Source organism: Rhododendron vialii, chromosome 3a (genome assembly GCF_030253575.1).
Source record: "Rhododendron vialii isolate Sample 1 chromosome 3a, ASM3025357v1".
Lineage (NCBI taxonomy): Eukaryota > Viridiplantae > Streptophyta > Magnoliopsida > Ericales > Ericaceae > Rhododendron > Rhododendron vialii.
This window is the reverse complement of record NC_080559.1, coordinates 34,437,856-34,453,961: the sequence shown is the minus strand read 5'-3', so window position 1 is coordinate 34,453,961 and position 16,106 is coordinate 34,437,856. Positions and strand designations below refer to the sequence as shown.

At 39.9% G+C, this 16,106-nt stretch overlaps 2 protein-coding genes and 1 long non-coding RNA gene across 3 annotated transcripts; 2 read left to right on the top strand and 1 right to left on the bottom strand.

Annotated features, from left to right (window-relative positions):
• The first annotated feature begins 914 nt into the window (after nucleotides 1-914).
• Nucleotides 915-4,601, top strand: LOC131320291 (sugar carrier protein A-like). The gene is made up of 4 exons (XM_058350948.1): nucleotides 915-1,343; nucleotides 2,242-2,561; nucleotides 3,026-3,652; nucleotides 3,966-4,601. The coding sequence occupies exons 1-4, from the start codon at nucleotides 1,199-1,201 to the stop codon at nucleotides 4,407-4,409; spliced, it is 1,536 nt and encodes a 511-aa protein (XP_058206931.1). The 5' UTR covers nucleotides 915-1,198; the 3' UTR covers nucleotides 4,410-4,601.
• Nucleotides 2,311-4,072, bottom strand: LOC131320292 (uncharacterized). Its single transcript, XR_009198171.1, has 2 exons — nucleotides 3,935-4,072; nucleotides 2,311-2,714 (listed from the first exon to the last, which is right to left on the bottom strand). It is a non-coding gene; the product is annotated as an uncharacterized LOC131320292 (long non-coding RNA).
• A 1,987-nt stretch (nucleotides 4,602-6,588) lies between the features above and the next one.
• Nucleotides 6,589-10,306, top strand: LOC131320290 (sugar carrier protein A-like). The gene is made up of 4 exons (XM_058350947.1): nucleotides 6,589-6,966; nucleotides 7,711-8,030; nucleotides 8,734-9,360; nucleotides 9,665-10,306. The coding sequence occupies exons 1-4, from the start codon at nucleotides 6,822-6,824 to the stop codon at nucleotides 10,121-10,123; spliced, it is 1,551 nt and encodes a 516-aa protein (XP_058206930.1). The 5' UTR covers nucleotides 6,589-6,821; the 3' UTR covers nucleotides 10,124-10,306.
• Nucleotides 10,307-16,106: the final 5,800 nt, after the last annotated feature.

Genomic DNA, 16,106 nt, shown 5'->3' with positions numbered 1-16,106 from the left:
GGGCGAATATCGTCTTAAGGACAGCGACATAGTAACGTGACTTGAAGCATCTCTGTTTATCCACTTTCATCGGATACGACGAATTTTGCACCAACAGTATCTTACTTCTCGGTTAACTCTTTAATTTATTTTTCTATTGAAATGGAATAATTATGTGTATATTTAAAACTTCCCAGTTGTTAGTCAAAAGTCAAAACACGAAAACAAGCACAAAGAAAATGAAAACTATAACCATACGATGAGATTTAAAAAAAAAAAAAAAAGCATATGGTTTAATATACATATATATGATGAACAGAAGAACACAGCTAGCTTCTCTCTAATTATTATTAGACTTCTAGTTGTGAGAATAGATATAATCATGAGCGCTATAAATCCACTGTTAAATAGCGGGATCTCTCTTAAAGTCAAAGTAAATACTACATATAGACTGATTCCAAAAAAAATTAAAAAATTAGACAAATCTAGAATCTTTACACCGAAATTGTCTTCTTATTTCGGGTGGATAAGGCCACCCACCCCGCTCTTCACATTTTGGATCCATAGGATTTTTGCTAGAGGAATGTTAGGATCTAGAAAAAGTTTTCCCAAAGTGCAAGGAATGGTTCCGGTTCACTTGAATGTTTGTGCGTTTGGAGTACAGAGACAAACGCATCAGCCGAGAAAGACCAAGTCAAGTCAAGTGGGGCAAAACAACAAAAAGGACAGCTCGAGAAAGAAAAGGAGTATTGGAAACTCACTGTCAAATTAATGAAGGGCGACTAGATGAAATAATATATCACTAGTTTACAATACAAAAAAAGCCAACAACGATGAAGAAGTGTGGCCAAACACGCCCTTCCCATAATTTACAACTTGCCCATTTAAACAAATTAAACAAACCCACCATTACTTACGCACTCAAACTAAGTTACTAAAATAGGTTAAGTTGACCCGCCAACAACTTCAGGCTCCAAGGAGAGAGAGAGAGAGAGAGAGAGAGAGAGATGGCCTAGCACTAATTATAGCAGTAAAAATTTCCTAAGATAATCATTTCGGTGCAGATATATTCTAATTATAAGCGTTTTGAGTAGATATTGTACTCCGTAAGTAAGTGGAGAGGCTGCTCTTTAAGTCAACTAACTAATCTCCACTGCAAGAAACTCTCTCTCTCTCTCTCTCTCTGAAAAATTTTGTAAGGAAGGAAAGGGAGTAGAAGATGGCAGGAGGATCTTTGGCTCCAACTGGTGTGTCCAAGGAGAGAGCACAGCAATACCAAGGGAAGGTTACCTCTTATGTGGTCATTTCTTGCATTGTTGCGGCCACTGGTGGATCCATCTTCGGCTATGACATCGGAATTTCAGGTTCATTTCACATCACCATACTCGTCGAATATAGAAATGTTTTTCTCTCTCTTTTGGGAATTATAAAGAGAACTTCATTGCAAAACAACAGAGAATACAAATAACTAATAAGGAGTTCCATTTTCATAATATATATTGCATAGATGATACAAGGAACTAAGCAACTAACATAATAAACCTTCAATGATATTTGTGTTCACTTTAATAAAGAGTTCGAATCCTCTCCGGTCCAAGTTTTTGACTGGACAAGACAGTCCAAATATGTATCATACATTGGGACTCTTACCGAGATAATCAATGGTTTGGATCTGCGTCAACCTCTAGCTCCATGTCTCGCCCAACGAAAAGATGTATTCTCTTTTGAGTGAATCCTAGAATAAGCTGTAAACTTTACCAGACATAAACAAAAGAACTTGGATTTAGTGAAACTTTAGGTATCAGGTATCTCAACAGTAGCAGGAATCTACGCGACTTATCAAATTCTGCACACCCTCTTAAGTATTACTCCGTATTACTTTGATAAGAGTCCACCGAGAAACACTTCACCGAGTATTAACAACTCAATCAATGGCAATATTAAGCTCAGATGTGCCTGTGTGCGTGTGTCCCTGTGTGTGTGTGTGTGTGTGAGAGAGAGAGAGAGAGAGAGAGAGAGAGAGAGAGAGAGAGCAGCAGCAGCAGCAGCAGCTGCATGGTAACTAGAAATTCAACTCCATAAACAAAAGTACTAAGACCTCTCACCAAATATACCAAATCAAACCAAACCAAGCTTTAAGTCCCAATCAATTCAAGTCGACTACATGAATCACGTTCCTCCAATGAGTTTTATGAAAGGCATCATGTTCTGTGACATCTAACGTTACCAAATATATCACTTTCTGTAATTTTTCTTCAACAGGAGGGGTGACATCAATGAATGGATTTCTTGAAAAGTTCTTCCCAACTGTCTATGAGAAGGAAAAGAATGCTCATGAAAACAACTACTGCAAGTACAACAACCAAGGCCTAGCAGCATTCACATCTTCTCTCTATCTTGCTGGTCTTGTTGCATCTCTAGTGGCATCTCCCATTACCCGAAAATACGGGCGTCGTGGAAGCATAATATGTGGTGGAATGAGCTTTATAATAGGAGCAACTTTAAATGCTTCAGCTGCAAACCTCGCAATGCTTATATTGGGCAGGATCATGCTTGGGTTCGGCATAGGATTTGGAAACCAGGTGTGAACATCGGCTACATGTGGAATTATTTACTTCTTATTTCCACCGTATAAGTACATAAATACTCTTTTCTCCTCTGTATTGTATTCAGTTGTCTAAAGGGTTAAACTATGACTGTGTTCTTGAAGGAAACATTCTCCCCCAAATCAGTTCCTGTAAACAAGAAAACCATTATGCATCGCAAGAAAGTTGACAGCTAAATTTCCTACAAACTTTCTCGCGAACCAAACAACTAATAATGCTTCCGTATTTGCCTTGCTCATCTTTTCCTTTGCAGTTCTCTTGTATGATAATCCTAACAACTTATTGAAGCCATGCCCAAAACAAGAGCATATATATAATGTCTCGATTTCGTAAAATTCCAAAAACTGATAAGTGCAGATAAATTAGATTGTATGTGATAAAACAATTTTGATTTCTCAAACTACAAAGTCAACACTTAATCTTATGAATATTTTTTGAAGGCGGTTCCCCTGTATTTGTCAGAGATGGCACCATTCCGTCTCAGAGGAGGCCTGAACATGATGTTTCAGTTGGCAACAACCCTGGGTATCTTCTCAGCAAACATGATCAACTACGGAACATCAAAGCTCGAACCGTGGGGATGGAGGCTCTCCCTAGGCCTGGCTGCAGCACCAGCTGTTTTAATGACATTGGGAGGAATATTTGTTCCAGAGACACCTAACAGCTTAATCGAACGAGGATCAACGGAAGAGGGAAGAAAGATTCTAGAAAAGATAAGAGGGACCAATAACGTCGAAGCAGAGTTACAAGACATAATTGATGCCAGCGAGTTAGCAAACTCGATAGAGCATCCCTTTAGAAACATCCTTGAAAAAAGGAACAGGCCACAATTAGTCATGGCAATCTTCATGCCGACATTCCAGATACTCACAGGAATCAATTCGATCCTCTTCTATGCACCGGTTTTATTTAAAAGTATGGGGTTTGGGGCAAATGCTTCACTCTACGCTTCTGCCTTGACTGGAGCTGTACTCTGTTCATCTACAGTAGTCGCTATTGTAATGGTAGACAGGTGGGGTCGGAGGGCTTTACTAATTGGCGGGGGAATACAGATGATTATATGCCAGGTAAAGGTTTAACTTTAACAGTCTCAAGTCACTCTAAAACTGCTCTACTAGTAACACAAACATGGACACAAGTTTCTCAGTAACATTTTGAGATTCACCATGCATTATTTGAAATCATGAACATTTTAGCCTCTTTACAGAACCTGTATCATAACAGAATTACAAACAAAGACATGATAACAAGCGGCTGACAAGAAGAACTATGAGTTGTTGCAATGGTTCATACCCTCAAAACCATATTGTTTTGTCAAACATATAAATATGTACTAAAGATAGCCTAACCTTATCGGATTACTCTTTGCATGTGAAACAGGTGATAGTTGCCATAATCTTAGGGGTCAAGTTCAGCACTGACAATGAGCTCTCGAAAAGCTTCTCGGTACTAGTGGTGGTGGTAATCTGCCTCTTTGTTGCAGGTTTTGGATGGTCATGGGGCCCTCTGGGCTGGACAGTGCCAAGTGAGATATTCCCTCTAGAAACCAGATCAGCTGGACAGAGTATCACAGTAGCTGTGAACCTTTTCTTCACTTTCGTTATAGGCCAGTCTTTCCTTTCCCTCCTCTGTGCTTTCAAGTTCGGGATTTTCCTCTTCTTTGCTGCCTGGATTACAGTGATGACGCTCTTCGTCTATTTCTTCCTACCTGAAACCAAGGGAGTCCCTATCGAAGAGATGATATTCGTTTGGAGAAAGCATTGGTTCTGGAAGAAAATAGTTCCTGGGTATCCAAATGCAGACGAGAGTAATGTTACACAGTGATTCAATGGAGTAAGGTAAAACGGTTTGGAGTAAGGTAAAACGGTTAAGTTAATGGCATGAACATTGGCTGAGCTACCAGTCACAATATGATTACCTCAACTCAAAACGTGAAGAATGTAGTAGACTACATAATAGATGACTCTTCTCTTCTGTACTCTCTTAAAGAAAAATAAAATTGTCGTTTATGAGGCATTATCTATGAACATGGGCAACCACAGGCCAAATGAGTGGTAGTAGGTACTAGGTACTCTACTAAAAAGAAGTTTTGACGGTAAAATAATTTCTAGACTGTCATGAAAGGCAGCAACAGTTCGCCAAACAAGTTTTTCATAAATGTTTCTGTCCGTCTCTTTTTCAGATTATGATAACAACAGAAGTTTTGAGACTGCAAACCAGTAGCTCCCCCTTTTTCCACATTTACATTCGCTTATCATTCTACAAGGAAATCATCTTTTGATTATTCAGAAAACAGCTTTCAAGTGTTCCCTTGAAAGAACAGGTGTTGTGGCAAACTTTCCACAATTATTGCTTCATATAGCAGTTTGAAAGAACCGAGCGCCAAGACTACACAGCAGCCGAAATTTCACTGGTTATGCCGTCCCGCTTTCTGCCCTACGTCTCTCTTTCAGGGGCTCCAATTTCTTTGGTAATGCTCAGGATTTTAGCTGAACTGATCAACACAATGAAGATCAATTGCAATTTAATATGAAATGGCCACTTACTACTGCAGCCAAAATGAGGGGTCGGAGAGGACTGTCAAAGCTATTTGTAACCTTCATGGCCACAGAATGAGCAGTAGTTCGATATGGAAAGAAAGAAAAAGAAAAAACGGATACGAGTTTTTCTTACCACTTCACTTGCTTCTGGGTTTATTTGGATGATATGGCAAAAACAATGTGGTTTCTACCAGAAAACCATATCAGAATTGTACTTAAAAGTAAATCAACTGTGGAACAAAGTGGTAGCCTCCGTCTCCAATCACCACAAGTACAGATGAGGGAAAAAAATGCTCATCAAAGCCATAGATCTTCCTTCAAATGATACAAATTACAACTAGAAGCCCAAATATTTACACAAAAAAAATTAATTGTCCCAGCTGAGGGTCCGAGATGGCAACCAATCTTAATTTTTTCTCGATAACTGCTAATGATCCAACTTTATTTGATAACAAAAAATGCAACCAATCTTAAACCCATAACCTTACATCAAAATTGTGTTAGTATAATCTCACAGACCATACAGTAAGTTAGAGGCTTGTGCATTTGGTACAGGCAAACACATCAAGCAATAAAAAATAAAGCCACGCAATACATGTGAGGGGAAAAGAAACAACAAAAAGGACAGTGTGACGATCATTGAAAACTCTGTCGAATGAAGCGATGACCAGTTGTGATATCTTACTAGACCACGTGTTCTAATCCTCTGAGCTACGGGGGCCCACCCCGTCACGATGATGAGCACATTAAACTATCCATGTGGCAACTCTCTATTTTGATTATCGTGTTCAATCTTTCCCGATTCGAAATCATGTAGGAACTTACTATTAGAAATGGGTTTATCGGATTGTCCCTGGGGGTGGGAGTACTACGAAAGGAAGTTAGTTGATCATGGATTTCCCAATTCTCCTTTTGAAGCTTCACATCTTTCTTGCTTTGAAAATTCAAAACTGGTTTACAATACAAACCCAATAGTAAAGATATTCCAAACACCCCCGTGTCAACTCTTATATAAAGTTCTTGGTTTGAAAATTCAAAACTGGTTTACAGTACAAACCCGATAGCAAAGAAATGCCAAACAACCCTTTCCTGTAACAACTTGCCCAAGTGCACTTAAACGAATCAAACCCACTAATACTAGTAGTAAAGAAGTACTAGAATTGCCCATGTGCAATTAAACAAATCAAACCTACCGTTACTGAAGAACTAGAAATCAATTAAATTGACCTGCCCACAACTCCAGAGAGAGACAGCAGGGCTACCACTGACCTTAAAACATTTTAAACTCTAGTTAAGTTCCCCAAGATAATCACTTCAGTTCATATGATTGTAAGAGAATTTCAATGGTGGTGGGTGCTATGTAAGTCAACTAACCTTTGGATTGCCCATGTGCAATTAAACAAATCAAACCTACCGTTACTGAAGAACTAGAAATCAATTAAAATTAACCTGCCCACAACTCCAGAGAAAGACAGCAGGGCTACCACTGACCTTAAAACATTTTAAACTCTAGTTAAGTTTCCCAAGATAATCACTTCAGTTCATATGATTGTAAGAGAATTTCATTGGTGGTGGGTGCTATATAAGTCAACTAACCTTTGGATATATAGCCGGATAGAGGAAAGATTAGCCTACAGATCTCTCTCTCTCTCTCGATCGAGTTGGCAAAGTTTGTGAAGAAGAAAGGGAGTAGAAGATGGCAGGAGGATCTTTAGCTCCAATTGGTGTGTCTAAGGAGAGAGCAGAGCAATACCAAGGGAAGGTTACCTCTTATGTTATCATTTCATGCATTTTTGCTGCCATTGGTGGATCCATCTTTGGCTATGACATCGGAATTTCAGGTTGTTTTCATTCACCTTACTCATCAAATACGGAAATGTTCTCTTTTCTCCTTTGGGCAACAAAGAAAACTTCATCACAAAACAACAGAGGACACAAATAAGGAGTTCCATTTCCATAATAGCGCATATATAGATGGTGATGGCAGCCAGGAGGAACTAAGCAACTAAATAAACTTCCATGCATGAAATATGTAATATGTATTCATTTTGGTTTTGATAAATCTCACTTCCCAGCAAAAGAAAGTACTAAGATAGTAAACCCCAAAACAAGCTTAACATAAAAAAAGTGATTCAACGATAGTTAACTGGTGAAACTCTTGACTGCTTGAATTTTAACTGCACAACAGCTGCAACAATAAGACTCTAGCAGCTCCAGAAGAATAGCACCATGTCTCATCCAGTATCAAAAGCAAAAGATGTAGTCCCCTCTGAGGGGATGCTAGAATAAGCTGCAAACTCCGCCAAAGATAAAACACGAGAAGAAATACTTCGAACCCAAAATCAAAAAGTTATCTGCAAAAGAAACTGAGAAAAATTAGAAAAGCATAGAACTTAGAACTAGAGAAACAATATTGAGTAAACATGTGCAAGTATGAGAGAGAGAGAGAGAGAGAGAGAGAGAGAGAGAGAGAGAGAGAGAGAGGGAGAGACCAACCCTAGAATCTGTGGTAAGACTTAATTCCATTAACACAAATGCTAAGACCTCTCACAAAACATACTGCTTTCTGTAATTTTGGTCAATAGGAGGGGTGACATCAATGGATGGATTTCTTCAAAAGTTCTTCCCAACTGTCTACAAGAATACAACGCATGCTCATCAAAACAACTACTGCAAGTACAACAACCAAGGCCTATCAGCATTCACATCGTCTCTCTATCTTGCCGGTCTTGTCGCATCTCTAGTGGCATCCCCCATTACCCGAAAATACGGGCGTCGTGGAAGCATATTGTGTGGTGGAACAAGCTTTATAATAGGAGCAACTTTAAATGCTTCAGCTGCAAACCTCGCAATGCTTATATTGGGTAGGATCATGCTTGGGTTCGGCATAGGATTTGGAAACCAGGTGAACATAGGCAACATGGGGAATCACTTAACTATAATTTCCCCCTTATAAGTGCATAAATACTCTTTGCTTTTCCTGTAGTGTATTGAGTTACCTGAAGGGTTCAACGATGACTGTTTTCTTGAAGGAAACATTCTCCCTCAAATGTTTTCCTGTGTAAACTACAGGATCATGCATGCATCACGAGAAAGTTGAAAACTAAAGTTCTTACGACTTTCTCACGAACCAAACAACTAATAATTCTTCCATATAATTCTTCCATATTTACATTGCTCTTCTTTTCTGTTCCGCTTTTCTTGTATGATATAGATATTCCTAACAACTTATTGAAGCCATGCTCAAAGAAGAGCACATGAATAATGTCTTGCTTTTGTAGAAATCCAAGAACTGATAAGTGCAGATAAATTAGATGTATGTGATGAAACAATTTTGATTTCTCAAACTACAAAGTCAGTGCTAATTAATCTTTACAACTACTCCCTCCGTCCCATAATATTTGTCCGGTCCGCGAAACGAGGACTACAAAATAATGCATTTCTTTCGAGAAAAAATTTAAATTTTTTTCATAAGTTAAAAGAACTCGTCGAGATCTAGTAAATTGTTGAATTTTTTTTCAACTTTTCTTACAAAAATAATATTATTTTTACGTCTCCGTTTTGCGGACCGGACAAATATTATGGGACGGAGGGAGTATATTTTGAAGGCGGTTCCCCTATATTTGTCAGAGATGGCGCCTTTCCATCTCAGAGGAGGTCTGAACATGATGTTTCAGTTGGCAACAACCCTGGGTATCTTCTCAGCAAACATGATCAACTACGGAACATCAAAGCTTGAACCGTGGGGATGGAGGCTCTCCCTAGGCCTGGCTGCAGCACCAGCTCTTTTAATGACATTGGGAGGTATATTTGTTCCCGAGACACCTAACAGCTTAGTCGAACGAGGAAAAACAGAAGAAGGAAGAAAAATTCTAGAAAAGATTAGGGGGACCGATAACATCCATGCAGAATTGCAAGATATAACTGATGCAAGCGAATTAGCAAAGTCGATTGAGCATCCCTTTAGAAACATCCTCAAAAAAAGGAACAGGCCACAATTAGTCATGGCAATCTTCATGCCAACATTCCAGATCCTCACAGGCATCAATTCAATCCTCTTCTATGCGCCGGTTTTATTTCAAAGTATGGGGTTTGGGGGAAATGCTTCACTATACTCTTCTGCCTTGACTGGAGCTGTACTCGCTTCATCTACGTTAGTCTCTATTGCAACCGTTGACAAGTGGGGTCGGAGAACTTTACTAATTGGTGGGGGAATACAGATGATTATATGCCAGGTACAAGTTTAACAGCCTCACTCAAGTAACTCTAAAACCGCTCTCATCCAGTAACACGAACACAAACATGGACACAAGACTCTCAGTAACATTTTGAGAGTCACCATGCATTATTCGAAGCCATGTACAATTTAGATTCCTTATAGAACCTATATCATAACAGAAGTACTAGCAAAGACATAGCATGCAGGCTGGCTGATAATGCAATGGCTCATACCAAGAAATTATAATGTTTTGTCAAGGATATAAAGTGTACAGAAGGTAGCCTAACCTAATGAGATTTCACTCTTTGCATGTCAAACAGGTTATAGTCGCTGTTATCCTGGGGGTCAAGTTCAGCAGTGAAACGGAGCTCTCGAAAAGCTTCTCGGTACTAGTGGTGGTGGTAATCTGCCTCTTTGTTGCAGCCTTCGGATGGTCATGGGGCCCGCTGGGCTGGACAGTGCCAAGTGAAATATTCCCATTAGAAATCAGATCAGCTGGACAGAGTATCACGGTAGCTGTAAACCTCTTCTTCACTTTCGTTATAGGCCAGTCTTTCCTTTCCCTCCTCTGTGCTTTCAAGTTCGGGATTTTCCTCTTCTTTGCTGGTTGGATTACAGTCATGACGATTTTTGTCTACGTCTTCCTACCCGAAACCAAGGGAATCCCTATTGAAGAGATGATATTCGTTTGGAGAAAGCATTGGTTCTGGAAGACAATTGTTCCTAGGTACCCAGATGCCAATGAGAGTGATGTTATGCAAAGTGATTCAATGGAGTGAGGTAAAAACAGTTAATTTAATGGCATGACTATCTGATCAAATAAAAAAATGGCATGACCATCGGCTGAGCTATCGGTCACAAGATGATTAATTACCTCAACTCAGAACATCAAGAATGTCGTGGAATGAATTGATTGGAATGCAATTTACCTTACAACACAAATTGCGTTTACATACCATTTATTACGGTGGGTGTTTGTCAAAAATTATTTTGATAGATTTTGAAAATTCTAGCTTCTAAAATTCAGTTTAAAGTGTTTGTCAAAAATTCCACGTAACCGATTTTTAGAATCGACAGATTTGAGAACATGAAAAAAGAATGAAATTCTCATAACAAATCCAAAACTGGGTTTGGGTAACTTTTGGAATTTTGCAACACAAAAGGAATGAAATTCTCATAATCTCGCAGCTGCAACAAACAGGTTTCTTAACTTCTATAAAAATCCAGAATCTGCAGCAAAGCCTGAAGCTAAAATATGTACCCACACCTATCGCAAACACGCCCACTATAATGCATGGTTACACTTACCACACTTGCCACAATTTATGGCTACACTCACTACGAGTGGGGTTCAACTAATGATTGAGATTAAAGAAGAGAGATCCAACAGTTGCGGGAAAATGGGGGGATGGATGCCCCGAAACCGGAGCGGGTCATCACAGCCGGAGCCAGCTCCAAGACTGCAGTTGCCGTAATTTATCTGGTTATGCCATCCTGGTTGTAGCCCTACGTCTCTCTTTCAAGGGTTCCACTTTCTTTGGAAAAACTCAGGATTTTAATTGAACTGATCAACACAATAAAGATAAAGATTAGTTCCAATTTACTAAGAAATGGCCACTTACTACACCAGCCAAAATGAGGGGTTGGAGAGAACTGGCAAAGCCTTTTGTAACATACATGGCCACAGAATGCGGCTAACATACAGGCTGATCAAACAAAAAAAGCCATACAATGGCACAGAATGCGGCTAACATACATGATACATGGCTACAGAATGAGCAGCAGCCAGCAGTTCAATATGGAAAGGAACGGATGAGTTTTCGTACCAGTTGACTTGCTTCTGGATTTGTTTAAATGATACAGCAAAAACACTGCAGTTTCCACCACAAAACCATATCAGAATTCTAACCAAGAGTAAATCAACAGTGGAACTGGAACCAAGTGGCAACCCCCGACTCTAATCACCCCACCAATACAGATGAGGAAAGCAACACTCATCAAAGCCATAGATTTCCTCCAAATTATTACAACTAGTATCGATCAAACGATACGGGAATCGGTTGTAACAATCGTGAATTAACCAAAATCATTTTTGACAGAATGAAAATTTGAAGTGCTAATCACCTATAACGGTTGAACCAACCAGCCCGTGAATTGGAAACCGACCAATACATAATGGGAACCACGCTGAGTTCACCTGGATGGGAAATTTTCTTTCAGGCTTAATTAAAGCACAAGTTTTGAGCCTCATAATATGCAATGAAAACAAAAGAACAAACATACACTATTACTAAAAGATGATACGTTTATTCATCAGAACATAAACTCGGAAGCTACATCAAAGTTCATGAAAACGATACTCGAACACAGTGCACATTTCTGATCAAATCACACTTGATCATATCGAGAACATCAGACTACCCGAGTACACATTGATGACACTAGACAATCATAACCCTAATCATCTTCTTCCAAAGTTACTAAAAAACTACCTCTATTAGCAAAGCAACAAATTACTACGGAGTACATAATCAGATACCAAACATTATAACTTCGTTTCCATGGCTTCACTTGCTTCGAATTCAACCTTCCTCTTGAAAAAATAAAGGAAGAGACTTTGAGAGAAAGCAAGCAATTCCAGTAACTAAAAAAAAACCTAACCCCGAGCTGTAATGGCCGAACCAGCTGATAAGATCACACGAGATCAAGCCGGAGCAGCCGCCGGAGATCGCTCGACGCTGTATCATCTCGGTTCTTCTTTGAGAAGAAAGCCGGAACCGGAAGCGAACTCGGCGGCGGCGAGGCCAAAAAAACCGCCGAGCCTGCGTAGAGTTTCGAATCGGAAACCCTAATCTGCTTCTGGACTGTCTCCGGCTCGGGCCCCAACCGATCCGTGGGGCCCGCAACCAAATCCGTCGGCGGCCTCAGCTCCTCGCCGCGCTTCAGGATCTTAACCTGTCCCATGACGAGGTTTTTGGCCCGAACTCTGGCGACGGAAGCCGTCCGATCCGGGCCTTGGATTCGGCCCACTGGACTCCGCTTACGGTGACGGGGAACCTTCGATTGGGGGTTAGGGTTAGCTTCGTAGTGGAAGCTGTTATTGGGGCGGAGGAGGCAGTCTTGGGACGAGAGAATGGCGGTGGTGGCCATTTCTAGAAAGAGAAAAAAGAAGAAATCGAGGTGATTTCTTTCCGATAGGGGATTGTGGAGAGAGAAGAAGAAGAAGAAGAAGAAGAAATCGAGGGGATTTCTTTAGTTGGGGTTTGACGTCGAATGAGGGGAATTGGGGTCAGGTGTTTATATAGAGTTTTGGATGTGAACCGCCATTGTTTCAGACAATTTAGCTAGGACCACGAGATGGGTGCCTTCGTAATTAGGAGAAGAATGCGTGGGGGGAATGCAATTGTGGGTTGGGGAATCTTTTAACTCGATAGTAATGTCAATTACTATTATAACCCTCCTTCTAGTATGGGATGCTGTCAGACACCTCTGCCGTTCATTTCGGTAATCGAATGTTTGGATCTTAATTGAGTAGTAGACGGTTTAGAATTTGTATTCATTCAGATTCAATCCGAGTCGTCTGTGCCGAGATGAATGACCGGGATGTCATTCGGCACCAGCTAGGCGGGGGTGCTTGGCAGCATCCCCAGCTACCGATAGGGTGTCCACAGACCTGCACAGACGGTCGCGCGTGGCCCATTTCAGATTCCGCAAGGATGATTCAAACCGTTCAATAATTTAAAATAATTTTTCAAATATCTCTGAATAATTAGCTCAATCCAATAAGTATATACGAGCTTGATCCAATCTTTTATTTCTTTATTCAAATTATATTTTAAAATTATTAACTGTTTGAATGATTCGTGTAGGACGGATCCCACGCGAGTGGGTCGGTACCTGTGACGGAAGATACGCGGCTACGCACCGCCCTACCTCAACAAGAAACCGAGGTCACCGCCTTGTGTATTTCATTGGGCTCGTCTTCTTTTTTTGGGTCAAGCAAAAACTCATTTCATTGGGCTTTGATTGGGCGGCCTACTGGAGTAAAATATATTTGTACTGGAAATGAATAGAGGTTGGAATCTTAGGGTTGCAAACGAGCCGAGTCAAGTCGAGTTTTGTCTTGTTAGAGCTCAGCTCGCCTTAGTTTTTCTCAGCTCGAGCTCAAATCGAGCTGAAATATGTGGGCTCGAACTCGGCTCGAACATATATTCAAAAGCTCGAGCTCGGCTCGGCTTGAATGGCTCGTTCGGTACATGTATGGGTATTGGTATATGTATGTATATATATGTATATGTTTATGTAAGCTCGAGCTCGCTCGAATGGCTCGTTTGGTATATGTATGTACTGTATATGGCAGCTCGCGAGCTCAACGAGCCGAGCATCAAGTGGCTCAAGCTCGGCTCGTTTATGAAACGAGCTGAAAATGTTGGCTCGAGCTCGTTCATTTGCTTGATGAATCGAGCTTGAACGAGCCGTTAGCGAGCCGAGTCATGAGCCGCTCGCGAGCGGCTCGGTTCGTTTGCAGCCCTAGGTTGGATTAGGAGGAGAGAAATTTAAGTGTGTTGACCAATCTTTAAGGGAGGATTAGAAAATCTTTTTACTGACAGAGCTGTGAATAGTTGTTTACGGAGACTCGCAACTGTCCAAAAATGTTTTAAACGATCTGGATGTTAATGAAACTTTTTCGGAAAAGAGTTAATTCATTAAAATCCGGACCGTCCAGAATACTTTTGGACGATCGCGATTGCTTGTTGCTGCAGTAAAGAACTTGTTCTCGACTGAGCCGTGAATTAGTCTCTCTTCTATTTGATGTATAATATATAGTAAAATAAAATGTTGTCACGAGTACTGTTTTCGAAAGATGATAAACCAGTTAAAAGACCTAATTAAGTACTTTTGATTAGTGTGAAAACGTAAAAAGAGTCTTTCTGCGAAATAAATAGTACTACAATTTTTCATAAGGTGTATCAGTTTCCCTAGCATTAAAACAAGTTTCACTGGTAAGAACTTGGATATCTGAGTTTGCAAATTCAACCAAGTAACTTCACAAAGAAATTAACTCCTCTTTTTTTTTTTATAAGTAATTATATTAGAAACATGGTTCCCTATTTTGCTGAGGACAAATTCCTACAATCGTTCCAAAATCTTCGAAATATGCAACCTTCCCTATAGATAGTTTCACGGCCAGACGTACATAATTCTTGTTTTCAACTTTTGTCTCTGAATTATGAAGTCTATTTAAAGCAGACAATGGGTATAGAGAAATCTTTCTTCCATTCGAAATGGTGCAAATTGTGGCCAGAATCTATGTTGCAGACATTTAATCAAGAAACCAGTCTACGTGCAACTCAAGTATCAGAACTAGACGGATCCAATCAACAGACAAAAGCACATGCCAAGTCATAGAACAAAACAGTAGAGAAGCAGATAACTCAAATACAGATGGAGATCAATCCATGAAGCCACCAAGAAATTTGTGGATAAACCCTAATGGGTGAAGCAAAAAGGCATGGGGAATCTCTAGAAGTTTAACTAAAAAATTAAAAAAGCAAATTGTCCTGATGAACTTCTATGCAGAACATCTGTTATGAAAAAACTCGAGAACTTGACTCAATATAACACCTTCAGGAATACTGAAGAGGCTACCATGTGTTTGGTGGATAACGCTGAAAGTGAAGCTACCAAGTGCTGAATTTCCGTTATGACCAAAAAAAAAGAAAAGAAGAAGCTACCAAGTGCACCATGAGAAAAGTTAAAAGGGAAACTACCAAGTGGATTAACGATGCATATATATTTATGCAACGTATGTATGGCTGCCTCATGTCTACATAGCAATATGTATAGTCAATAGAGCACGGTATCCTCATATGGAGGTCCATCACCTAATACACAGACAGTAGTACGTATTTTTTGCCCAAGTAGCTACTTTATTTATTATGGCAATCAACCACATCCGAAATAAAAGAGAAGCATATACTAGTTGGAGACAGCAGTCCAGGACATGAGACTTATCATGACTAGATCTACAGGGGTCGACATTCCTGGCCTCGCTACGTGTCAGAAAACCATTAGACAAGCACTTCTTAACAAACCCTTCTAGTCTAAAACCTTGAGTAAGAATGTCCCATCCAGCATTCCATCCTCTAGGTATCCTTTAAATACCGGTTTAATGTTGTGTTAATTGCCTTTTTTGTAAACTCCTCCTTATCTACTAGCTAAGCCACCACAAATAAAAGAAGTCAAATGGTAAAGAATCAAAAGCTGATGAAGAGAGGTTTAGTGAAGCCAGGAAGAGACAGATCAGTCTCCTCCAACTTCAAACTTCCATAACACCCCAAAAAACAATTCATATTTACAACCTTACACCGAGTGAAGTATTGAGTGCTGTATGCAAAGAAAGCGAAGAGTGTAACACCACCACAAACCTGCAATGAATTGCATGTCACACGAGTGATTCAAATTTCGGTAAATCAGTACATGGACGTTTCTTGATTCTTCCATTTGAAGAACTCGGAATCTCATTTAGCTGTTTTAAATTATAATGAAATCTGCATTCTCTCAGTAAAACATGAAACAAACTAACAAATTGGATGGTTTCAAAATAAATCAATATCCACCATTATCTTTACACTTCAGCATTGATTTACTTCCCTAGACCTTCTATTGAAATTTCCATTAAGTAACAGCTGAAACGGCATGTGATTGGTGAGGCAAATCACTTCCTCTTTCATATCTAACCAAATGAACAGAACTCTCAAG